This window comes from Tamandua tetradactyla, chromosome 25, assembly GCF_023851605.1.
Source record: "Tamandua tetradactyla isolate mTamTet1 chromosome 25, mTamTet1.pri, whole genome shotgun sequence".
NCBI lineage: Eukaryota > Metazoa > Chordata > Mammalia > Pilosa > Myrmecophagidae > Tamandua > Tamandua tetradactyla.
This window is the reverse complement of record NC_135351.1, coordinates 45,479,611-45,505,002: the sequence shown is the minus strand read 5'-3', so window position 1 is coordinate 45,505,002 and position 25,392 is coordinate 45,479,611. Positions and strand designations below refer to the sequence as shown.

Here is a 25,392-nt window from a genome sequence, read left to right as displayed (position 1 = left end):
AAGTTAATGTGTCAGAAACATATGCTCTTTTTCTAACCATCCTAACTTACTTCCTTCAGAGGACTTACCCCATCTGAAACTGATTTCTCAGTGTACTTATCTGTCTCTTGTCTGCCTGCCGCAACTAGAACATAAGATTCTTCAGGGCGGAAAGCTTATCTGCTCTACTGACTTCCATGCCCACAATAGTTATTCAGTAGTAAGTGCTGAGTGAGTGAAATACAAATACTACTGGGTATATTTTTAAGTTGTTCAAGTGTTCCAGTCCCGATAAAGAGAGGTAAAATCTTTTTTTTACTGTAGCATATATGGGCAACAAAAGTGTATTTGATCGTATTGAATTTGATGAATTTATATTTATTTTTCCTAATAAAACAAACATAAAAATCAGGTAAAAATAAAAATTTTCTCTCACACAACTATGTAGTGTAGTTTTTAAAAACACTTGTTATCTGCAATATTTTACTGCTTAGAGGAACATTTTGACCACTCTTCTTAAATGTTTCAAGTAGAGACATTTTTTAACCACGTTTCAATGCAACTGAAGAATTATATTGAAACTAAGGCTTTTCTTAATAAAATGTCAATAAAAATTTCAGAGTGAAAAAAAAATTGACTGTAACTTTAACCTCAGCAGTATTTTATATTAAGCTAATAAAGTGTACCCTTTCACAAAAATATTTTATTTCTATACCAAAATATATTTGATTTGATTTAATAAATATAAGAACACATTCAAACTACATTTTCTACCTTCTAAATATCTGTCATCATAGACACACACGGAGGCTTCTTCATCGTTTGTTCATTCACTCATTCACTCATTCACTCATTCATTCATTTATTCGGGACTCAGTCTAGGGACGAAGTGGTCCATGGCTTAGCTCAGCTGGAGCAGCTGACGCAGCACTCAGCTAGTCGCTGGGTGTGCAGAGAGAACGAGCTCAGTTTCTTGCTTTAAAGAATTCAGAATGGATTGGGAAAACATAGCCAATCATTCATTCTTTCTTTTCCATCAAATATTGATCGCAGCTTACCACACGCCAGGTACTGTGATGAGTTCTGAGAACAAAAGAGTGAGTACTGGGCGTGCTTCCTGTCCTCAAGGGATTTCGTTATTTACAGAACAAAAAATAATCAGCCCAGCCATAAAGCAGTGCGACTATAAAATTCATTTCATGAGCATGCATAAAAGACATTTTCATTCTCATGCGCACAGATCCTTTCGATAAATCCTGGAACGACTATACCTGGCATCCTGGCTTTCATGAGTAGCCTGACGTAAGTTCCTCTCCACATGGCTTGGATTTTAACTGCGGCTGTGACCTCCTCAGGAGAATACTGCACCTCCCCTATGGGTGCAGAATACTTAACGTCCACCCACTCAGCTGGAGAGAGAAAAGCTTGGTGGAAGGGTATACCCACCCCCTGGCCACTCGGCCATGCCTTTAACTGGTAAAGACCTGTCCTGTATAAGGATAATAAATCTGCGCATCAGAAGATCTTTCCAGAATTTCTCCCATCACACCATGTGCCTCAGGGACTTTCATACTTTTATGACCAGGAATGAATCTAAAGGGGGGACCCGAACCCCCACCCCATGCTGCGGGGCAGGCATGTGCTGCAGGGCAGGGGCTCCCGGGCAGGTGGACTCGCGAGAGCGCCAGCACCTAAGGACACGTCGTCTGCCGAGGACTCAAGCAGCTCCACATCCAGAACCAAAGCACGGAAGGCAAACTTCAAGTTTGAAAGAGATTTCGTGGCTTGAATTTTTTTCATGACCCGCCACAAGGAAATATGAAACACCTGCAAAATATAAAATACATTCAGGATTATTGTTTAAACCAAGAAAATACCATTATTTGGCCATCGAAGCGCTGCATGATTTTAGATACCTTAAAAATATTAAGTATTTTTCAGATATACACATAACGGAACGGAAGATTTCTCAAAGTCTTACCCAGTAAAAGACCAAAATGATTCATTCTTTGACTGTTTATCACTACCACAGTATTTATAATGTGCAACTGAAATACAGCATTAACTGGACAGAACTCCTGGGACTGGGCATCTGGGGCTGAGAAGGGCTTCTTCACCAAAAGGGGGAAGAGAGAAATGAGACCAAACAAAGCTTTGGTGCTGAGAGATTTCAAACAGAGTCGAGAGGTCATCCTGGAGCTCACTCCCACGCAAGCCTCACCCACAGTACGCCAAGTCCCAGCCAACACTGCTCCTGAAAACCCCAAAGAACACCCCGCTCTATGTAAGACTGTAAAAGTTTTGCCTATTAAGTTTATTTTTTCAGAAACTGCAGCCTCCAGATAGCTCCCAGGCCGATAAGCCCTGGAACCCAGAGGGACCAGCCTCTCTGAGAGCATCAGCCAGGCCCGTTCCTCTACCCCATGAGGTCGACACCCCTTTCCAGCACAAAAAAGCGAAAATGGTCATTGCCCAGATATCCCTGACGGTTGAGAGAAGATCGAATGAGAAATCAGGGTTTAACACACGATCGTGACTATTGGCTCATTCTACAGATATTCCCTTTTAGTTCCTGGTGCATCAGAACAGCCAGGATGAAACACCCCAAATTGCTGAACTGAAACCCAGCAGACTTGACCTTTGATGACGGCTGTATAACCACATACTTTTATCGCGTGAATGTGCAGTTACACAATCCTGGTGGCTGACACGCCCTTTGTCCCCTGTGTGGGTGGATGAGCGAGAAGATAAAGACGCACATGAAAACAAATAATAGTGGGTCAGAAATGCGGGGAAAAACCCCTCTCTGTAAACTATGGACAGTCGTCATAGTACTACTACTTTAGTTATCTTTCATCAATTTGAACAAATGTAAGTACTGTTAAAAAATGGTAGAATGACCAAAAAAGTGTTATCATTAATTGTAACAAAATTTCCACACCAAGGCAAGTGCTGGTGGTGGGGTGGTGGGGAACTCTGTATTTTATGCCTGGGTGTTCTATCTACCCAAAACTTCTCTAATGACATTTTAAAAGAAAAGCCGCCTGTTTTCTCCTGGGAATGGCCTTTGCTGGTTCACTGATTGTTTTGGGGTAAACTGCACCCCCCAAAGGTCCCGTTCCCATCCTAAGCCCCAGGCTCTGATGGGGCCCTATTGGAAGGAGGTCAGTTGAAAGGGAAGGGTTAGGTCAGAATGAGCCCACAGTGGGTGGGGTGGGCCAGGTGGGTGTGCCTGGGGCCCCTGCAGGAAGAGGAGATGCGGGTTTAGGGCTGGGGGGTGGCATGGAGATGGGTGCAGGGGCTGGGGAGAGGTTGGGGTCCAACCGCCCACACCGTGGCCTCCGCCTCTGGGACCGAGGGGCTCCAGAGCCTGCCCTTCCCCAGCCTGGGCCGCGGGCGTCCTGCAGCGGGCAGAGCCGGGGGACGCGGCCAGCAGGCGGAAGGCCCCACTGAGGCAGGGGCGGGGGGTGGGCACAGCCCCTCAGCGAGGGGGCTTGCCGGGCATCCCCCCAGGTGAGGGATGTGGGTCACAGCAGGGGCCTCAGCAAGAGGCGGGCCTGGGAAGTCGAGCATCGTGCGCTAGGAAGGCTCTGCCGGGCGGCTGGGAGACGGCTCCCGGGGAAGAGGAGGGTGCCGGCAGGGCAGGCCTCTCAGCGGGCATGCAGGTGAGCTCTGCCCATGAAGCTCTGTGCCAGGACACACCTGCCCTGCGAGAAGACTTGGAACCTGTGCTCATAGGGGTGGCCCATGGGAAAATGCCAAACAAGCCATGTAGCCATCATTGCATTTGCAAATCAGCCCTCCCTCGGGCAGGTGGTGCCAAGTGTCTCCATGGGAGCCCCAGGGGTCTGTTCGAGGTCAGCCTAGGCTGGCCCGTGATTGGGGCCTGGGGACCCAGAGGGCACCGTGCAGGGGCCCCTCCTAGGCTTGTCTGTCCCACTGGGCCTCTGAGGAGTTCACTAGCCAAGTGGTGGCAGGTCGACTGGAGGACTGCTACCAAGCACAGCCGGTGAGCCATTCTTGCTAGCAATATTGCCTTCCCCAGATACAGTTTCCCCATCCCTGTTCCCAGGGCCTCAGCCAGTCCACGGCCTCCCCGTCCCTGTCCCCAGGGCCTCGGCCAGCCCACAGCCTCCCTGTCCCTGTCCCCAGGACCTCAGCTAGCCAAGCTGTCCAGGGAGCCACAGTCAATCTTTGGGGTCCAATGTGGCATTGCCGTGGACCAAGGGTGCGTCATGAGTGAAGGAGGTTTAACACCTGGGGCCGTCCTGTCCTTGCAGTCATCCTGTCTGGCAGCAGCTGGCCTGGTAGAATCCCGGTAGGTGACTGGTCAGTGAAGGAACCAGCCTAGGGAGGATGCCCTGCAGGGCACCGAACCAAAGACCCACAGGCCATGCCCATCTGCCGCTGCTTCTGGGCTCAGCACACATAAGGCATGATACGACCCAGGCCAGCCCCCCGGAGGCCCCCAGAGCCCCCGGCTCGAGGGCCTTACCCTGAAGTGCTGCGTGGTCAGCTCTCTGTCGCCAAGCGCCGTTGGGTAGTGGGCGGCCTGCAGCTCGCCCAGCGCCGCGCGGAGCTTGTCCCTATCCCTGAAGTTAGCAATGGCGGTCCCAACAGCCTTGAGGATGGCGAGCGCCTGCTCTGTGAACCGGTAACTCTCCTGGGAAGACAAGGCATGGTGTCCCTTCTCACCTGGCCATGGGCCCTTTCTGGCTACAAAAGGTTACTTCCCACGAGTGTTAAACCTCCGTCACAGCATCTGTCCACGGGGCACGCAGAGAGGATGTACGGGTCAGAGCACGCTGGCCGGTGCTGGGGCTCGGAGCCACGGCTCGTCACAGCTCCCGCCGGGCACAGGCCTGGAGACGATGGGCAAGCTGCGTCACACTCACGAAGAGCGCCGAGGCTGAGGGAGCACACACACCCCTCCTGTGGGGGCACAGACAGCCCCTCAGCGGGTTCATCCCCATGCTAGTTCTGAAGAGCGACGAAGAGTTAGTCTGACAACACCGTGTGAAGTGTAGTCTGGCGGGCAGAGGACACTTCAGGAAGAGACCCATAAAGGGAAACATGATTACGGAAAGGGAGAGCATGTGCCTGGTGGAAACGGGATGTGTGCAAATAATGTGAATGAGAAAATAAAAACAAGCGACTATGAGCTAGTGTGGGCTGCTGGCTCCTTCTTCACATCAGCACCAGAGAAACACGCAGAGCCAGAAGGAAACAGAGATTCTAGAAAGTTCTTTGAGTCAAAAACAAAAATAGGAGTGGAGCAGCCTGAGGTGGGTGAAGACTCCCAAGAGGGGTGCCTGGTGGGCAGTGGCCCCCGGGCAGGGGGTGGAGACAGCAGGAAGAGGGTGAAGTTGGAGGGAATGGGGCGGGCACTGCACCCCCATCCCCTGTAGAGGTCCTGGGTGAGCCTCTGAGGAGAACAGGTGAAAGCAGAAGCCCTGCTGCCTTCCGGCACCTCTTGCCCTCTGCCGTCCAGCCCCTGAGAGCCTGGAGGGAGCCTCTCCTCGGCGGAGCTCCTCTCTAAGCGGGAGTCGTGGCATGATCAGGAGCGGCTCTGCGGGGGGCCCTCCAGCGTTGGGCTAGACTTCGCTTGTTTGTCTCCTCCCTAGAGCCAAAGAACACGGGGACACGAATCCTCCCCAGCAAACTTTACAGGATAGAGGCGTTGTTGATAAACCTAGGAAAATATGAGCTCATAGAACAAAATAATGAAATGCCTAAAAAAGGGAGCTATAGTGCCTAAAGAAAAATGACTGGATAATGCATGCTGTCAAAAGCAGAACTGTTTGAAAGACAAGAGCGGACACAAGCAGGATATATATAATTAAGAAACTAAGGGGCATCTGCTTCTGTGGTGGGGGGACTTGTTGACCCTGCATGCCCCGTGGTCAGGAAGGAAGGCAAGAGAGGAACCCGCACAGGTTCTGCCTAGAGGGGAGAGAGCGAGCCTTGCCACGGCCAAGGGAGCACTGGGAAATGAGCAGCTTGAGTCTCCAGGCTGCTGCCCTGTGGAGGGGTGCTGGCCAGGTGGGAGGATCCCCCAAGGGGAGGGGGAGGACCCCCCAGGGGGAGGGGGAGAACCAACCTGCAGGAGGGAGAGGATCCCCCAAGGGGAGGGGGAGGACCATCGGCAGGAGGCTGTGCTGCTCAGAGTGTGGACGCTCGCTGTGGGAAGGCCCTTTACAAATTCACCCCAGTGCCACAAGCCCCCACGAAGACCTCTGAAACCAGAAGGGGAGCCTGGAGACTCTGCCCCACCCATCTCGTCTCTCCTTTCAGACCAGTCGGAGCAGAGGAAAAGAAAAAACAAGAAGTGGCCTGGAGGGGACAGCAGGCAAAGGAGAAGTGAGGCCTTTCCAAGAGCCCCCCCTTCAGAGTCTCTCTGCAGTTCCCTAGGGCCGGGTGACAGGAGGGGGGTCAGGCCTTCAAACTGTGTTAGAAGCCTGGCCGCCGAGGTCCCTGCGGTGTGGCTGGACGCGAGGGGCTGACCGGGGAAGAGGCCAAGTGGACACTGGGACACACAGCATGTTCCCACAGCCGTGTCTCCACAGAGCTCACACCGGTCACCGTGCAGCTCACGCACGGGAATTTCTTGTAGGACATGCTTAATAAAGTTTAAAAATGTGCACAGTTTACAAAATGGAAATAAGGTTTAGTTCAAAATCTTTGACAAAAAATACCAATAGCTTTTCACGGCTTTCTGTGGCGATCAGGGAAAATGTGGCCACCCGGGCAGGGCTGGGCACTCACCGGCTCGAAGTTGGGCAGCACGACATCCTCGTCGCCGACGACAAAGGTCGCCATGCCACAGACGTGGAGAGAGTGGCCAATCAGGGAGTGCACGTTGAAGGTCAGCATGTGCCTCCTGGGGGAGGGACACCCTGTGAGCACCCCAACAGGGAGCCCCTCTACTGGGTGCCTGGCAGGGTCGGGGCCCAAAACACGCCCACGTCAGGGGACACGAGCTCTTCAGCACAGTCGGAGAAGACCTGTGGCTTTCCTCCCTGAAACCTACCCCAGATCCCGCACCCTCGTAGGACAGCCATAGGACGTTAAATGGCCACCTTCCACAAGCCCACCCCACTCCGCCCCCCCAGGACAAAGCCGAGGGTCCAGCTTTCCTGACCGCGATGATAATTCACGGTGGTGCAGAGCTCTGGAGTTTTAACACAGTTTCACGGCCACTTTCCTGTCAATGCCTCATGCCATGGGTGCCACGGGGTGGCAGCACATCGGGGCAGCGACGTCCCCTCCACCCCTGCTGAGTGCGGAGAGGGGCGAGGTCCTGTGGCAACATGTGGACAGACGCGTCCTCACCGGTGCCCTGTCCTTGGCTGGGGCACCCAGGAAAAGCTGCTCAGTCTCTACAGAGTCTCGGCATGCACAGTTTTCAGGGCAGATGTGAGAAAGACTGAGGCTTTTAAATTTGTTACTTTCTAGGAACATCTCACGCTTGCCACGTTATTTTACTTTTTCGCATGGGCAGGCACCAGGAACCGAACCCAGGCTTCCGGCATGCCGCATGCTATTTTAGTATTCGATTTTGTTGCTGAACCTTTGCTTTTTGCACAAGAGGTGCAGCTTTTCACTGATCACTTACAATAGACACAAGTGATCTTGGGGAAAAAATCCAGTGAGAGATTATTTTTTCTGAAATATGAGGTAATGCTTTGAATTTTATTTATCAAAATGAAGAACTTTTCAATCCTACATATTTCAAATGAAAAATGTGCTGTGTTTAGCCAGTTTTCTCCTAAATAAAAATAAAACCCAACAAAAATATTAAAGATAAAACTGCAGTTTGATAAGGGAAAATCCTGTTTCTCAACCAGTGTTTAAATGAAACCATGGATGTGCGAAGGAGTATAATAAATGTCACAAGTAAAAAAAAGGGGGGGAGTTTTTTCAACAACTAATTTTGGGAGGTGCTGCGTTAAGCAAGTTTACACAGTTCTGCTCACTAAAGAAGCTCCCAGGACGCTTGACTGTTAGGAGTTTTCCAGGAGGGGTCCAGGGCGCTGCGTTTCTTCCGCTTATTTGCCCAGGGAATTAATTTTCTCAGGAATCACTGCAGACCTGGGCTTCGTGAAATCACTCTTGGGAATGATTTCCTACAGACCACATCGCCTGATTCTCTAGGACTCGACAGTTCTCAAGCCTTAAGAACTCCGAGAGTGGGGGGCACGGCGGGACCCACCCGGCAGGCAGGCGGAGCGGCGCGGTCCTGGTGGCGCACGTGTGCAGGCGCAGGACGGGGCGGTGCAGCTGCGGGGCTGTCCAGGAGAACGCCTCGGCCGTGAGCAGTCCGGGCTCCACCGGGGGGCTGTCCTTCGTGAGGGCTTCGGGGAGGGGGGAGAGCAGCAGAGTCAACGTGATGGCAGCACTGCCGCAACGCCATTCTCTATTCTCTACCCAGTCCCAGCCTAAATAATAACAACAATAATAAGGAGCTAGATATATTCTCAGCAAGCTCATAAAACAGCAGACTTGCCCTGGTAAAGACAGGAAATGATGCTCAAGGGTCTCCCGCGTACCCCTGTGTCCTGTGATCAGCCCCTTGGGTAAGAAAATCAGGAAAGGGGAGGCAGTGGGGCCATGCCCTGGGGGACGGGCGGCTTCCGCGACCAGTGACAATGCTTGCAGTGCCCGAGACGCACTGTCAAGGGCGCATCGCCGGGTGCTCGTGGCAAAGGGACGCGAGGGGGTGTTTCAAGCTGCTTGGACTTCTGGGGGGCCACTCTGAGCTGCAGGACAGCCGCTGCCTTGTCCTGAGGTCCTGCAGAGCTGGGGAGGGGCAACGAGCAGACAAGGGTGGTGGAGATGGTGTCAAAGGCTTTGTCTGGGGGGCCTGGGGTTGGAGGCATGGGCCAGGGCGGCTCCGGGGGACCCTGTGAGTCACTGTACATGAAGTCCTGGGAGGGCCCTGGAGGGTCCTGAGGGCTGGGTGCTGCCACACTTCAGGGGACCCCGGTGGCCGAGGCGTGGGGAAGTGGCCAGGAGGCTGTGGCGTGGCAGAGTAGAGCCAGGAGAGGGTCAGGGCCAGGTAAGGCACATGGAAGGAAAAGGCCATGGCGATGGGACCTGAGGCTGACAAGAGCCTAACCGCCCGAATGAGGTCGGCACCGACCCCTGACCCGCGCTCCCAGGAAGGGGGTGGGGTGGGGACTCTGCTGGAGCCGAGAGGAGAGGCCTTGGAACCTGGCTGGTCCTTACCTTAGCATCCTCAGTGAAGTCACTGTCCAGCCAACGAAAATAACAACAGGAATGTTTTAAAATATGTTCATATAGAACCAATAAATAAAAATAAGTGAGAAAGAATCTTCAGAAAAACTCTGGAAAATAATAATGGGAGGGTGCCGGCCCTACCAGATATTTAGAACCACGTCCCACCTCCCCCAGCTGTCAAGGGGTGCGCAGATAGCACTAGCGATGGTCTACGGGGCATTTAAGAAGTCCTGCCATGCCCGAGAGCACACTGAAATCTAATGTGTGATAAAGTTATTATCACTGTGGCCAAAGATGGATAATTCAATATATCATATTGGGAAAACTGAGAGCAATCTAGAAAAAAATTGGTTTCGTACATCACATTTTTACAACATAATAACTCCAGACAGACAAATGACTTAAACATGAACAATGAGACATAAATGTTATAAAATAACTTTTGACAACTATTTTGACATTTCGTACCAAACAAACAAGCAGACAAAAACCCAGAAGACGTGCGCGTCCAGCATGCGCCTTGGGGATACGGGGAGGGACACGGAAATCGTGAGCGGTAGGCCGTGCTTTCTCTCAGGAGCAGCCTTACCTCCGGATTCTCCCCAGCGTACCAGTGCAGAGAAGGAGACCAGCAGTTCGATGGGTTTTAGGCTGTCCACAAACAGGTAGTAGGACACACGTTCGTCAGAGAACTGCAGAAATCAGGCAGCGGCACTTAGTGTCAGCCTGTTCGTGCTTCCTGCTCTGCCATCGACAAGCCATCGCAGAGCACAGACGCCGCCGGCCCCAGAACCACCTGCCCCACGGGGCCAACCACACAAAGAAAGCCCACAGGCGAGGAGGCCCCGCAGTGCCCATGAACAGGAGGCCAGGGAGGGAGGTGGGGGCACCGCCTGGGGACACTGGGTCGCACACAGGGCAGTGTCTGATGCAAACCCTCCCTTCCTCCTTTGCACAAAGTCTTCAGATTCACGCCCATGCTCATGGGAACATGACGCCTGGGTTTTGTTTTGGAGATGCCAGAGAGAGCCAAGACCAGAGTTTCCCCAGCGAGACAGCCCCTTGGGTGACCCGTGTGTGACGGTTTGAAGTTGTATGTACCCCAGGAAAGCTGTGATGTTCTGATCAGCTGTGCAGGGCAGGCCTACTGCGAGTGGAACCTTTTGATTAGGTTGTTCCCATGGAGATGTGACCCCACCTGTCCAAGGTGGGTCTTACCCTGCTTACTGCAGTGCTCTAAGAGGAAGACGTTTTGGAGAAAGCGCAGACACAGACAACTGGAGATGCAGAAGGAAAATGCCCTGGAATATGCCAGAAGCTAAGAGAGTTTGGGAGGAGGCCAGGAGACAAGGGCAGCATGTGACAAATGGCCCCAGAGGTGATCGGCCTTTCGACAGTGAAGGCATTCTCTTGTTGATGTCTTCCTTTAGACCTGTCCGTGCCCTTAGGGCTGTAAACCTGTAACCTAATAAATCCCCACTGTAAAAGCCAGCCCACTCCTCCGCTCCTGCTATACTGCATTCCGGCAACTTCAGCAAACCCAGACAATGTACAAGCCTCGACTCATGCTACATACTATCCCGATTTTTGTATGGAGAAACTGAGGCACACAGTGACCGATTCTTCTCATAGTAAACTTGCGTGCCAGTGCACCACACAACACAGTCAAATGTTCACTTGGGCGTGCAAACTGGGGGAAACTGGCTTGTTGTGTGGATAAGGGATCATACAAAACATTAAAAATTAAGGTTTTTAAAAAAATACATAATTATGTCACAAGTTAAGAAACACTTGAGACATCTACAGGCATTTTGTACTTATTTGATTCTATTAAATATATAAATATAAAAAGGGAAGATAGGAGATAATGTATTTACCTTAAATTCTGTTTTCTGGAAGGTAAGGCAATATGAAGCTGGCTTATGGAAAATATATATATTTCTGGAAAAAAAAGATTTCTATCAGGTTATTGTCATTATGCTCAATTGGCTAAGACTGCATGTTAAGTTGCTTACAATGAAATAATTATAGTTGAACATGGCAAAAAGAGATGGATGTTTACAACGTAACAACAATCATAGGGAATTATTTGTTTTAAAGAGACAAAAATGATCTCAATGAAAATAATTTTCCTCCTCCTAATCAGCAAACACATGTCTGAGGAGAAGCGCCACACGGACAATCGCCTAACCATTTCCCCCTGACCCTTCCGTTTGATATTTTCCCAACCCCGGGCTAGTCCCAGCGCGGCCCTTCTGGGGACAGTTGAAAACCAGCAGCCCATGAGCCGCTATCGCCAACGCCAAGGAGCGGACCCCGCCGGCACGTACTGGAAGCACACGCAGAAGTCTGCGAAGTCCAGCCAGGCCTCCTTGGAGACCGCGGTGTTGACGGCGGCGAACTCCTCCTGCGACTTCTCCTGCGCGGCCGGGATGTGCGCAGCCGCGTCGTGGCAGGTGAGTGCGTCGGGCTGGGCCGGCTCTGCCACGCCCGCGTCCGCCAGGTCCTCTGCACGTGGGGGGGGCACACGCGCGTCAGCCGCACCCTGTGAGAGCCACGCACCGACCGAGATGTGGAGAACGAGAGCGGGAGGCGGACAGAAAACCCGTCTCGGGGAAGCACTGGCTGGACCACCATTTGCTCAGAGGCTCAAGGGGCTTAGAGAGCTGCCACGCTCTGCCCCATTCAATCACAGAGTCCTGCACGCGCGTCCAGCTGCGGACGCAGCCTCCCCACCGCGCGCGTTCTCCGGAGCCCTCTGGGGCTAGGACCCGCGGGAGCTTGGGCAGCACTCGCCACCTGCCCCAGGAGGGCATCTGTAGGGAGGGCCTCAGACACACTGGAAAACACGCTTAGCTCCTGTCTGGTGAGTCCCTGCGGTCAGCGACCCTGCTGCCTCGTCCATGTGGATCAGGCAACGTCAGTGATTCGTGGGGCCTGCTTGAGCCACACGTTTCTAAGAGACACGCCACTGACCCTTCTTGGACTGGAGGCGTGGTTAACCTCGGAGCTGATGGACTTCCAGCGGTCGCAGCATCTCGGCCACCATGTGAGGACACACCTGCATTGCGAGCTTTACTCACGGGCCCTTTATCAGACCCACTTTTATTCTGATTTTAAGTCTAAACTTAGTGTGTGAGAGGTTCTGCTCGCAAAGGATCGAAGGAGACATTAAAGAGAGACCACTGGGCTGGGGAAACTGAGGACTAGTCTACCAGGAGGAGAGACCCTTGCTGTTGGTGAAAGGAGAGGGTTAGTTTACCTTTCCCAAGTACAACCTGCGAAGGCACGTTTCCCTGTGAAGAGAAAGCAACAGAGTCAACAAACACCGACAAACTCAACAAAACATCACAACTGCCTACGGTGCCAAAAGTTTTAAAGAGTTAATACAGGTGGTTTGAATACTGAAGAAATGCATTTCCCCAAATACTTACTAAGGATATACAATAAAATGTAAATAAAAATTTACATTTTTAACCTTAAAATCCAAAAGATATGAATTTAATTAAATAATTAAAGTAAATAATTGGCAGAGGGTTTAAGTAAATGACATTAAAACACAGTCAAACCTTACATCAAAAGTTAAATTAAAACATAACATCCCTAAGTAGATATATACCTCAGTAGAAAGCACCTTTTGTTAATACAGGGAAATTAATGGGATTATGATAGGCAACTAATTTACAGAAGCTAGAAAAACTAGTTTCAAATTAGAGAAATGGTTCCTGAAAATTTTACAGAAAACCACGATGTACTAAAGGTGTACGACGCCCAGCTTTGTTAAATGGAATTGATATGCACAGCTCTGTTTTCCCTGGAACAGTTACAACAAGGGAGAAAGATAATATGGGACAAACTTGTGAAGACAGAGGTGGGCAACGTGGACAGTTTTCTGACATGGAGCTGTTGGAACAGAGATATAACCCTCAAGGGAGACGGACACGGTCCCTGGCGCCAGGGCACACAGACATTCACAGGGGGCCGAGAGGGGCAGGAGACCGGGCTGAGCTCAGAATCCCTGCCCCCAGTCCCACCTGGCTTAGCATCCAGCCTTCTTCTGCCGCAACAGGCTGCAGAGGCCGTTGGAGTGGACAGAAGGAGGAGCCGTCTCCGGGTGGCAGAGGGAAACGCAGGCGCAGAGGAAGCAGCACGGCCCCTGGCTCCCCCACTGCCCTGCCTTGGTCACACTGGCGGGCAGCTGCCTCCCAGTTATTGAGACACACCCCAGCCACCCCGAACGTGATGAGGGGACCCATACCTGGAGAAATTGGCTGGAGCTGGGGAAAAGACCCCCAGGCTGAGAAGGGGAGCTGACCTTTCCCCTCCAGAAGCAAATCCACCATCGGGTAAGCGGTGCCCACACACCACACAGGATGGGGCCGGCACCTCCCCAGGCGATGCCCACAACAGGGCCCCAGGCAACTGCAGCAGGTGCTCCAGGCAGGGAGGGGGCTGAAGGGGTGGGGTGGGGGAGTCATAGAGAGAAGATGTGTGATTTAAATAGCAATATCAGAGAGAAAGAGAAGATTCATCTACCAAATCAGAAAACACTCCAAAAAAGAAACAATCGAAACAAGCAAGAGCAGCAGAGAGCTCTTACCAAGAATAGGATAATTAAAATAACATATTCTCTAGGAGGTAAAGCTGATGCAAAACACAAAGAGATGCAAAATAAGAGAGAAAAAACGAACAAGCACATTAAAGACTAAATGACGGGGGAGGCCTCCAATAACAGGAGTCCAGGGGTCAGACAAAATGAAACGAGGAAATTACCGCAGACCCTGTGAAGGACATTTTTCCAGGTCTGAGATGTGCGAGTTCCAGCACAGTTCCTTTAAAAAGACCTGTACTAGGCCCAACCTTGTGAGATTTCATCCCGGCAAGTGTAAAAAGAAGGTCCTAAAACTTCCCAGAGAGGAAAGAAAGAGTCACAGGTAATGAAGAGCCAGAAGGCGTCCACCTTCTCCAGAGCTGTGCCTGAAGGTAGAAAGTGAGGCATGAAAACATGTCAGAAGAATTTCAAAGGAAAAAAGAAAAGAAAATTCCCTGATGCAAAAAGGGAGACACTCCCTTCCCTTTTCATGAGAGCATTTACTTTAGAAAATGTGTCCTTGTGAACTCTGTCTCCTCCCCTTTGTGATGCATGAGGATCTTTTAAGAGCTAAATGAGCCCCCCCTCCCCTGCCTTAACAAGCTGGCTGCCCCTCCCTGCCACGGGCGCAGTGCAGTCTGCAGGCGAGGGGCCGCTTCGAGCCGCAGGGCTGCAGACCCTACTTAAAGATCAGGGGTATGTGGCTTTTCTTGGAACACAGGCAATTAGTAAACATGGGTGGGTGTCCCAACTATCGGGGAGCTTAGAACAAACTATGAGTGACACGTGGTACTCTCACCTGAGGCCCGGTCACCTCCACCTGGAACAGGGGCATGAGGTGGCTGCCTCTGCCGGCGCCTACACGGGGACATTGGCTTGGTCTTGAGAACTCCTTGCAGGTTGCCTTGATGGGCATCGACCTTACAAATGTTTGTTCAGTAAGAAAACCGCTTCCTCTCTCTTCTACTTTCATGAGAGGATTTCTGGGCTTGGCAGGAGATGCTGTTTTTAATTATGTTTCCCCAACAAGATCGTCAATGTTTCAAGCGAAACAATGTTCAAGCTGGAAAACTGGAAGACTATATCCTGCCAAGCCGTAAATCAAGTGGGAGGTTGACACACACATATGTGGGCACCCAGGTCTCCCCTTACTTCTCATGCACCTCTTTTAAGGAATGGGACACAGTGTACTCCACCGAAACTAGGGTGCACACTAAGGAAGAGGAGGGCTCGGTTTCCAGAAAATAGGAAATCCATTGGAGGAGCGCGGTGAGATCCAAGAAGTCCCAAGACCACCGAGGCAGGCTCCCTGGGACTGCATCATGAGGGAGCTCAGCCCCCTGGGTGCAGCCCATAAGGGCTCAGGAAGCAGGGCTCCCGGAGGGCGTCTCCACAAGAGTGGCTGACACCCACGGAACACCTGCAGGGTGTGTATGAGCGAGAAGGGAGGTTAGAAGGGTTCTGCTTCTCCAGTGTTCGGGAAGACCTGGCGATGCGACACAGAAAGATACGCAAGGGACGAAGATGCAAATACGTAGCTCGTACGAAACGTTGTGTAAGAAAAGAAATGTCATTAGACTGACTCGGCGGTGACAGTCCCCATGTAGCTAGATTATCAATTCGACCAAACATTGTGAAATACCAAAGGCGGAAGACAGAGCAAAGTGGAGGTATGTGGTGGCTGGTGAGGCAGGGACGCAAAAGCCTGTTTTCCATAACCAGACATGTCAGGGCCGTGGAGTCAGGCTGCCTCAGGACACGGGCGAGAAGAAAGAGGAAGAAAACAGGAGCGTTTCCTCCAGCAGGAAGGCTGGGCAGGAGGTGCCCGGGGCCAGCGGCTGCTCCCACCATAATCTTCTGGGTAATGTTGGATTCTCTAAAACTAGTGCATCCAATAGTTTAAGAAATTAACTTCAAAAATGTTAAGGTCTGTTCATTCTCTTTGCTAGATCTCTCATGTTAGTCCTCACTTTCCAATGAATCCTAAAAAAGTGGTTCACCTGTGTTCGAGTCCAGCCACCGAGCTCAACAGAACCAGTTTGCACAAAACCGGTGACCAGAGGCCTCACGGAGGTCCGAGCACCACAGGCAGGTCCCTGCTGTCTCCAGGGACTTTTGCATTTATACTGTTCCTTGCGGTCATAAATACTATGACACTGTAATAGCTCGGGGTTTTACTATAAAGTTTGAAACTTCCATAGAATTCCTACAAAATAACCCATTGCATATCTGTGTATGGAAAAATTAAATTGGACTCCACATGTCACACATACAGAAAAAGCAATTCCCAATGAATTGGACTTCCAATATGTAAGTAAAGCTGTAACATTTTAGAAAACAATGTAGAAACAGTTTCATAATGTCAGATTAGGGAAGGATTTCTTAATCCAGATGTAAAATCCTCAAACTTCAAGGAAATAATACAATTGAAAACTTCTGTTCATCTAAAGGCCCAATGAACGTGAAAAGCTAAGACATAAACTTGGATAAAGCATTTGCAACACTATATAAGTAATAAAGGATAAGTGCCTGGATTTCATAAAAAATGTCTACAAATTGATACCAAGAAGAGAACCCAAAGAGAAAAAGCAGACATTTGCACTGCCCAAACAAGGATGAATAAAGAATTAGAAAGAAGGGGAGACTCTTTAGTGCACGATAATGGCAGGCCATGGACCAGCAGACACGTGTTCTGAATCTCATGTGCATCCCGTGGGCGTGAGCCAGTGTGGACGGGAGCTCCTGAAGAGTAGTTGAAGTCTAGATGTGGCCCAAATGCACCAGGGGGCCTTGACCGGAATTCTGGAGGCCTTAGCAAGGGAACTGATGGCCTGGGAGCAAGAATGGGGGACGGTGCCGTGTCGAGGGAAGGCCAAGGAACCCGAGGCTCCTCAACAGTTACACGACACCAGAAGACCACAGTCTACAGGGAGAAAGCAGCCTTGACAGTATCTTAATTTTGGACTTCTTCTCGCTTCAAGACTGAGCCAACAAATTCTTGCTCTTAAGCCAGAACCAGTTTGTGGTATTTGTGGTAGCAGCTCAGATAAACTAACACAGCATTTTAAAATATATTTTGATTTTTGAACAGGTAATATATACCTGTAAATAAACTCAAATGTCCTTCTGTAGCCACCAGTTTGGCACCGATTTTAAGTCCAGCAGCATTAAGTGCTGGCGGAAATCAGGAACAAAGGGGCACCTGTGCGGTGACTGTGGGAGCACAGCTATAAGGGAAGTGGGGGGCATTGTGGGGTGAGATTAGCCGGTGAGAGCCCCTGTGCCAGCCCACATGCTGATCCCAGAGCAGGCAGGGCTCCATTTTGTGTCCACCGGGGCTTCAGAAATCCCAGAATTGAGAGGTTAAAAAAAGTCTTTAACTGAAATGTGATGTTTTCTTCAATTATCAATGTAGGCAAGCACCTACAAAGTTACAGGAACACCTGTGACTTTGTCCACAAAAGAACTCGAATTATCCTACACTACATTACGACTGCTGCCAAACCTTAGAATATCTTTTATGCCGATCGCTCCTCTGAAACGGCAGCAGTTGTCACCCTCGAAGGCTCCCACGAGCCACGCTCCCTGCGTGCAGGGACTTCCTGCTGGCTGAGCAGTCCTATTCCACCACCAGTGAGTGTCGACTCAGGAAGCTGCACTGCTTTCCAGCTTTCCCCACCAGCAATCCTGCTAACTCACGTGCAGAACACGTGGGGTAAGGTTTAAACAAAACCAGCAAAGGGAGACACAGAATTTTGAAGGTCGCAAACCTGGAACAAAGGAAAGTCTTGCTCATGTGCACAGGAGATGCTCAAGAATAACCACGTGCTGTGATGCACAATAGTAAGAGGAACTAACGAGCAAAAATAGCCACAAGCACTGCGACAGATGAAAAATTTGTAGTCCCCTGAGATGAGAAGACAGTAATATGCATCAAAAGAGACCGATCTTCTAAACATGATGCGCAGTGAAAGAAGTTCCAGGATAATTACCATGATAAGAGTCCCTTTAAATAAATCTCTATGAGAATTAATTAAGCTGTATGTCGTTTACAGATCCATACATAATTGGTAAAATGGGAAAGGATGGGCTTGATTAGTACAAAACTCCACGGGGCAGGTAGGAAAGAGGCAGAAGAGAGCTCAGAGCTCGTTAAGGGGGCGAGGGCGTCATGCGCTGCCGAGAGGCGGCTGCGCCTCGACTGACTCCTGTCCTCCCTGCACCGTGCGGGTGCGCCCCGCGCCCTGGGGAGGGGTGGCCTTCACAGCCGGTCACAGCTGAGGGAGCGGGCACCTGGGACACGCTGCCGGACACTGGGCCCAAGTCCGTGAGGCTGACGGCGGCCGTCTCGTCGCTTTCGGTGAGCGGGGACAGGCCTGACGGCGGCGGCAGCCCCTTCGTGATGGCAGAGGGCGCGCGGCGCCTAGGGGAGAACCAACAGCCCGGTTACCCCAGTCCGTCCGCTGAGAGCTGCTCACGCCTGTGCGCAGCCCTGCCCGGTGTGCCTAAGCTCACCACGCCTGTCCGCGGGGCGCGAGTGACTACCGCCAGGGGCGTTGCCGTGCGTGTCCAGCCTCCCACCCGGCCGCGCTTCCCCCGGGCACTCAGGAGGATTCTGAGCTCGCGGATTTACACGAGGCCGCCGCTAGATGGCAGCAGGGGCGCGCCGCGGGCACGCGTGGACCAGGCGCCGCCGGGGGCTCCCCACAGGCCACGCGGGCCACGGGGCTGCCGCAGCGGGCAGGAAGGCGCTGCGCGACCCGGGCTGTGGCCCTGCGGCGTCCTGAGCGCGCTGGCCGCCCTTCCCGCCCCAGCCCCGGCTCCGGCCCCGGCCCGGGCCCCGGGCGCAGCCCCTCCAGGTGCGCAGACCGGCCGGCAGCGAGAGTGACCAGAACACGGAGGCGCAGGGACGCGGGCCCCGAGTTGGGAAAATCACGCGCAGCTGTGACGGTTCGTATTTGCCACGTTTAGAAGCACTTACACATGCCACCTAACCCAACTAGTGAACCGTGTAACTCTGATTTAAAGTGGATAACGATATTCAATTTTAGCTTTGTGATTAAGTTAAAAAGTATAAGAGACTTTAAACAATAATAGTACATAGAGGAAAAATTAAGTTTCTCCAAATAAATGATTTTAATTATTTGATGATTTAAATAGTTGTCAAAAAATTGGTTTGCTATTGTTTTTGAATTTTCAAGTACTGAAAGAGAAAGTATATTTAGGTTATAAATGAAATTTAAAATATTTAAATATATTTAAAATTTTATTTACAGAAGTTAATAGATGTATGCATACAGTGATTTTTATGACAAGTTAAAAGTTTGAGGAAAACTAGACTTAGGAAATTTTTGAAACCGAAGTAGCAGCAAATTCTTTTCCATTAATAAAGCTGCTTCTGGAGGCCTTGCTACCTGCTAATTAATACTTGGCTGCCAACGCTGCCTGGGGCCCCTCCACACCCACTTTGCAGGGTTCAGCGTTGATGCAAAGATCTGGCTGAAAAGTTCTTAGAGCAAACGATTTCAGTAACATTTCTAATACTCTCAACCTAAACTGAGCCATAAAAAGTGTACTTTTTAATAAATGAGCTGGCACTAATGCAGCTCCTAGTTCACGGAGCTGGTTTATCTTTCGACGGCTTCACTCTCCTCACCTCATGTGCCTACTGTGGAGGTGAAAGCCACGTGAGGGCCGTTATACTTGCGATGCACGAGATAAGCTGGTCAGTGGCTCTTCACCAAAATACAAAACACATTTAAAAAATGCACATCATGAGAGAACAACCAGCCAAATGGTCACAGAGCACATGTGGCCACGGCCATGCTCAGTCAGGGACAGTGGATGACCAGTACCAGGTCACAGAGGGCACATGACCACGTGGCCATGTTCACTTGGGGACACTGGATGACCAGCACTGGGTCATAGAGGGCACGTGACCATGTGGCCGTATTCAGCTGGGGACAGTGTTCACTCCAGTGATGGCCAGCAGGGGCCTCCCAGCCCTGCCTCAGGCCCCTGACCGTACCCCCCGCTCTCATGACACCGAGCAGGATACATCGCATTGGTTTTGCTTTTCTCAGTGGATATTATAGAGCTAAAACTAAAGCAGAACAAATGCACAACAAAAGCACGTACTTGTTGTACCGGCCTTGGTTTTTTTGGTCCTGTGTGTTTTTCGTCAGGCTCAGCCATGCTGCTTCTGTAGCAGCGTTTACTTCACTTTTATTTCTGCGTGTGGTCACGTCACGTCTGTCTTTGGTTTTCTGTGATGTGCTGCCTGTGGTTTATGAGCATCTGTCTTGCGTGGTGGGTTCAGGGCTTCTGACACCTCGACTTGGTTTTTAGTCGGTTTTGGAATCTCTTTGCTATTGTAGTAGTTATTTTCCTTATTCTCCATGCCACCTCTCTGCCTGGGGCCCAGCCGCAAGCCCGTGGGCGTGGGTCCCCTCAGCTCTCTGCCTTTACTGTCTCTGCGTTTCTGTGTTCGTTGTTTTGACTCATGGCCTATCAGCTGCTGACGGGGGACCTTGAATAGCCTCCTAATAAGTGGACTGTCCGTTGCACTCTTTAACTGTGCACGGCTTTGCTTTCTGTATGCAGACACTGCATTTCCGCCTCCTCGGCTGTTGTACTGACGATGTGTCCCACTGAGCGGCCCCGTTCCCACTCGTAGGGCTGCCTCTTCCTCAGTACTTGTAGGTGTAATCCACATACACCCAAACAATTCCTCCACTGAGTTTCATGCCCTACATTCATCTCTTCCTTGTGACCATTCCTTTAATATAGGTGCGGTAGTTAGGTTCAGGTGTCAACTTGGCCAGGTGAAGGCGTCTAGTTCTGTTGCTGTGGAGATGAGCCAATGGTACCTAAACCTCATCTGTTGCTCATTACATCTGCAGTTGGCTAGGAGGCATACCTGCTGCAATGAATGATGTTTGATTTAATTGGCTGGTGCTTAAATGAGAGACTCACCACAGCACAGCCCAAGCAGCTCAGCACACCTCATCTCAGCACTCACAGCTCAGCCCAGGCCTTTGGAGATGCAGAAAGGAATCACCCCAGGGAAAGTTGTTGGAACCCAGAGTCTAGAGAGATCACCCTGTGCCTTCCCATGTAAGAAAGAACCTCAGTTGAAAGTTAAATGCCTTTCCTCTGAAGAACTAACAAATAAATCCCCTTTTATTAAAAGCCAATCTGTCTCTGGTGTGTTGCATTCCAGCAGCTGGCAAACTAGAACAATAGTCATAAAATTTTACATTACTAGGGATTAAAATGACATGCATTTTGACCAAACGATTTATTACTGTAGCAATGATGACAATTAAATTTATTTTATTTTAGGTGTACTATCAGTTAGGACTGTCTGTGCCCCAGTGGCAGCAAACCAAAGTCAGAGAGACTTTTATTAAAACAGGGAATTTCTTTGGGTTTTATAAACTACAGTGGGAATAGAGAGTAATTCACACAATACTCTTTACATACCCAGAAACCTAACAAGAATGGGGCGAGGCATATATTTTTGTCAAGAGTTTGCAGGTCTGCCACGTGAAGGACGTGAGGAGCTGGGTTGTCCTGTGTGGTGTGAGCGGCTCTGCCCAGAGCAGCCGTGTTCCTCTCCGCACCCCCCCGCCCCGTGCTGCGGGGAGACCCGCTGAGGGTGGGGTCTTCGTGTTCCCGTGGAGACGTGACCCCCAGCTGTGTGGTTTCGATGATGTTTCTGTGGAGTTGTGCAGGTCTCGGTTGGCTTCTGGAGCCCCTGAAAGAGCCAGGCTGACAGCTAAGATGCTGGGGACAGACAGACGCTCAGGGAGGGCCCTGGAACCACGGCCGGAGGTGGCCTCTTGTGGGCGCCTTGGTCTGGAGGTTTTCCCAGCCCTAGAACTGAAACCTGTGCCCTCCTCAGTGCCCTTTCGGGAACACTGCACTCCACAGCTCAGCGCCGCGCCCGGCCCAGCTGCCCCAGGAAGTGCCCGCGGTGGCTGCTCAGGCAGCAGGACGCCAGCGGCACAGGGGGTGAGGTCCGGCTGGGCCCGGCCCCATCCCAGCCTGGAAAGGGCAGCTTTGCAGATGTGGTCAGGGCAGGACAAAGGTTGTCCTGGACAGGGCGGCCTGTGCCAAGAGTCCAGAGTCCTTAAGAGGAGGGGAGAAGACTCATGGACGCACAGACACATGGACACAGGGCCGGTGGGGCCAAGGCGGGAGCGCCAGGACGGCTGCAGCCACCGCAGGGGGGACGGCCTCCCCGAAAGGCTCCGGGCGCGTCCTGCTGGCCCTGGGTCCGGGGCCTCTGGCCTCCAGAGCAGTGGGGATGCGCCTCTGGGCCCCGAGCTGTGACAGCTGCCACGATGATGGAGGCCAGGGGCCTGCGGCCCATGGGGCAGCGGGAGTGGCTCAGACGCACCCCCATCGCCCCCATCTCACTGTCATTGAACGTGAATGAGCCGGTACGCACGGCTAGGGCAGGGTGGCCTGGAATGGGGAGGGCCGGGGGCCAGGTCTAAGAGGGTTAGCGACGGGAGAAGAGACGAGGAGGGTGGCAGCTGGGCAGAACCCGACGTGCCTCCACTGACGACAGCACGTGGGACGTGATCCTGTGCAGGTGTGTGTGGGGGGATAATTAAACAGCAAAGGCTTACAGAGCCGGCAGAAAGGAGGAACGAGCAGGAGGGGGCAGTGGTCAGCAGGAGGGGGCAGTGCAGACTCAGGGGGGACAACCGAGAGTGGGCGGGTGGGAAGGTCAGCAGCACAGGGGTCCTGGGTCCCTCTGGACAGCCGCAGTGCCCCGGGGTGGCAAGCTGTCCCCTCTGAGCTGTCCTGTGCCTGGGCAGAGCCAGGTGGGGGCAGGCTCTGGGCCCTGAGGCCGGGGGTCGGGGAAGGCCCTGAGATGAGCCCTGCAGGTGCTTTTGGAGCTGTGCGTCCTGGACAGTCCTGGGGGTGATGCCCCGAGTGCTGTCCGTGGTGGCAGTGGCCGAGGCCCTGGGCAGGGCTGACGCCTGCACTCGGGGTCCCCGTCACCCCCACATGGCGGGGTTGTGGGTGCGGCCGCGGTCTGGGAGCCGTGCTGGGCTGGCATCCACACCCACAGCCCGGATCCGGCCCGGGCATGGCGTGGCGCTCAGGGGACGCGCTGGCCCCCGGGAAGGTGAGCGGGGGACGCACAGGGTCTGGGAAGCCGAAGCAAGGCGACGGACGCCGTGGAGGCTGCAGGGGGCCTGGAAGTGCCTGCCGTGTCTGCAAGCTGCCCGGGGCGCGCCGCGGGAGCTGTTCCCGAGGTGCGGGGGAACTCACGTTTCCGTGGGGACTGGAAATGGAGTCATCCGATAGTTGAGGAATGGACTTGAAATCTCAAGAAACTGCTCGGGTTTCTTTGGTACGGATTCTAAAAAGAAGTGATTAGGAAATGTGAGGTGCAATCTCTCTCCTTTCATTTTCTAGCACGTCGTGCAGCACTTGGGTTGGGTGCAGGCGGGTCGGTCCGCTGGGCCCCGCCATCCTCCACCGCGGCCAGCTGAGGCCCTGGGGAGACAGTGGCTTTTCAGTGGGTCTACCACAGCCCGGGCGGTGAGGCGCAGCTGCCTTCAGGGATGGAGTTAGCCAGCAGGGCCGACCACGAGTATGGCTTCGCATTTGTCAAGGACAATGGTGGGTTTCTAGCAAAGTCTCCTGCTAATGAGAGGGTCCTCTTAGGTTGGGAAAAGTGACTGAGCGCAGGTCACGAGCAGAGAGGGAGGGGCAGGGAGCCGAGGGGTGGCCTTGCAAGCTTCTGCGGAGCTGGGCCAGGCCCTGGCGTGGGTCCCGAGAGGGGACACGGGGTGTCAGGCCATGGCAGGCTCCAGGTGGGGGCGGGCTGTGTGTGAGCCCCCCGCCCCCAACAGCCTGGCGCCCGGCCGAGGACAAACCCTGCAGAGGCAGGACGACAGGCTGTGCAGGCAGCCCACGTGCTGCCCCGTCACTGGGGTCCATTCCCACCCGAGAGTGGGGGTCACGAGGCCGCTGCCTTTTCAGCGGTGGACCCTCCACATAGCCTTCCTGAGGCTTTCAATGAGCAACTGTTTTAACTGTGGCTCCCGGAATTCGACTAAAATACAGCAGTGTTAAAGAAAGGACAGCCTTTCCATTGAAATCTCATGGAGATCTGGCCTTGGTTCAAGAAAGACAAAGGGAAAGAAGGAAAGAGGGTTGGAAAGGAGGGAAGGAAGCAAGAAGAGCGAGAAGATAAATCCTGAGAAGCTGCAGGAAGACGCACCTTGCAGCACCAACTGCAGAAATTCAAGCAAAGTCCGGGAAGGACAGGAATAAAGAAGGTAGAGAGGGGAGAGGCAGCCGGACGACACAGAAACCCAGCACACCCCCCTCTGTCCGCACCAGACACGCCTTTAATCTCTGTTCTTTTCTGGCGAGGATGAAACGTTGTGCCAGAGAACTCTTCACTACCAGCTGTATTGGCTTTAGCAGTGTAGGCAGAAAGCAACTGTGAGGAAAGTCACATGGTCGGCAGTGGTTATTTATATTTTTAAATATATAAATCGCAGTAGGAAGTGGGAAGCAGGGGCCAGGTGACTATTCCAAACCCAGCAGCATTGCGGTGGGGCGGGGGCTGACGACCACCTGGAGTGATGGACGACAGCCTTGTGGCTGAGAGAGCTGCTCTCGTCCCCGTCCCGGGCATCGCGGGGTCCACCACGACCTCAGAGGCCTCCCGCCCCACCTGCTTCAGGGACCCACCGCTCAGGGCACACCTGGAGCCCTGCTGCACACCTGCCTCGGGGGCGGGGGGTGCAGCCTCTAACACAGTTGCCTCTCGGGTGCCACAGAGGGGAACTGAATTCACAGGGTTAGGGGACAAGAGTCGCTAGAGAAGATGGAGGGAGGTTATGCAAAATCGAGGAAATAATCACAAAACAATACCATAAGAAACTTTCAGGGGCTGCAAGGGTAGTTCAGTGGTAGAATTCCCACCTGCCATGCAGGAGATGCGGGTTCAATTCCTGGCCCGTGCGCTCCCCCCACGAAAAAAAATTCAACAAATGGTGCTGCAGTAACAGGACAGTCACATGGGAAAAGAATGAAACGTGACCCCCACGTACAAAAAAAAAACCCTTTGAAACAGAGACAATTTAAGCTTCTTGAATTGCGAATCAGGTATGTATGTGCTCCATGGCATGCCAATTCTTTATCATCACTAAAAACTGCAAATGCCGAACTAGCTCGGGAGGCTGCCGCGGTAAGTGAATACCCGCAGGTGAGGGGCGCCCCGTGCACTTTCATCTCGGGATCTTTGCTCCTCCCTAAGTGCTCTCTGCACGTCCGGCCTCTCTGCTCCAGGACGCGGCCTGCCTTCACGGCACCCTCACTCTCGCCCCATCCTCAGCATGGGGGCTCGCGGAGGGAAGTGGTCGGGATGAGGAAACAGTCACGCCTGGCGAGGACACTAGCAAGCGGGACTCCCTGCCCCCCGCGGGCCCTGCAGCTCCGTCGCCCCCTACTCCCCAAGGGGCTGGAGGGAAGGGCCGAGCTCAGGCACCACCCTGGGCAGACAGTCTCTGCCTAGTGGAATTCCAAATATAAATCCGCCCGTT

The 25,392-nt window shown here is 52.4% G+C and overlaps 1 protein-coding gene across 6 annotated transcripts in view; it reads right to left on the bottom strand.

Annotated features, from left to right (window-relative positions):
- The window catches only part of ADGB (androglobin), a 139,038-nt gene that overhangs the window by 55,481 nt on the left and 58,165 nt on the right, over positions 1-25,392 (bottom strand). For 4 of the 6 annotated variants that reach the window (XM_077143405.1, XM_077143410.1, XM_077143408.1 and 1 more), the window contains 11 exons: positions 23,102-23,192; positions 18,104-18,233; positions 12,482-12,515; positions 11,550-11,727; positions 11,097-11,160; positions 9,809-9,911; positions 8,192-8,417; positions 6,745-6,859; positions 4,475-4,642; positions 1,671-1,806; positions 1,251-1,388 (listed from right to left, as the gene is read on the bottom strand). In XM_077143405.1, the coding sequence (XP_076999520.1) occupies positions 1,251-1,388; positions 1,671-1,806; positions 4,475-4,642; positions 6,745-6,859; positions 8,192-8,417; positions 9,809-9,911; positions 11,097-11,160; positions 11,550-11,727; positions 12,482-12,515; positions 18,104-18,233; positions 23,102-23,192 (1,383 nt within the window). The remainder of the gene's footprint in view (positions 1-1,250; positions 1,389-1,670; positions 1,807-4,474; positions 4,643-6,744; positions 6,860-8,191; positions 8,418-9,808; positions 9,912-11,096; positions 11,161-11,549; positions 11,728-12,481; positions 12,516-18,103; positions 18,234-23,101; positions 23,193-25,392) is intronic. The other 2 variants (XM_077143406.1, XM_077143407.1) reach the window with 2 other exon arrangements.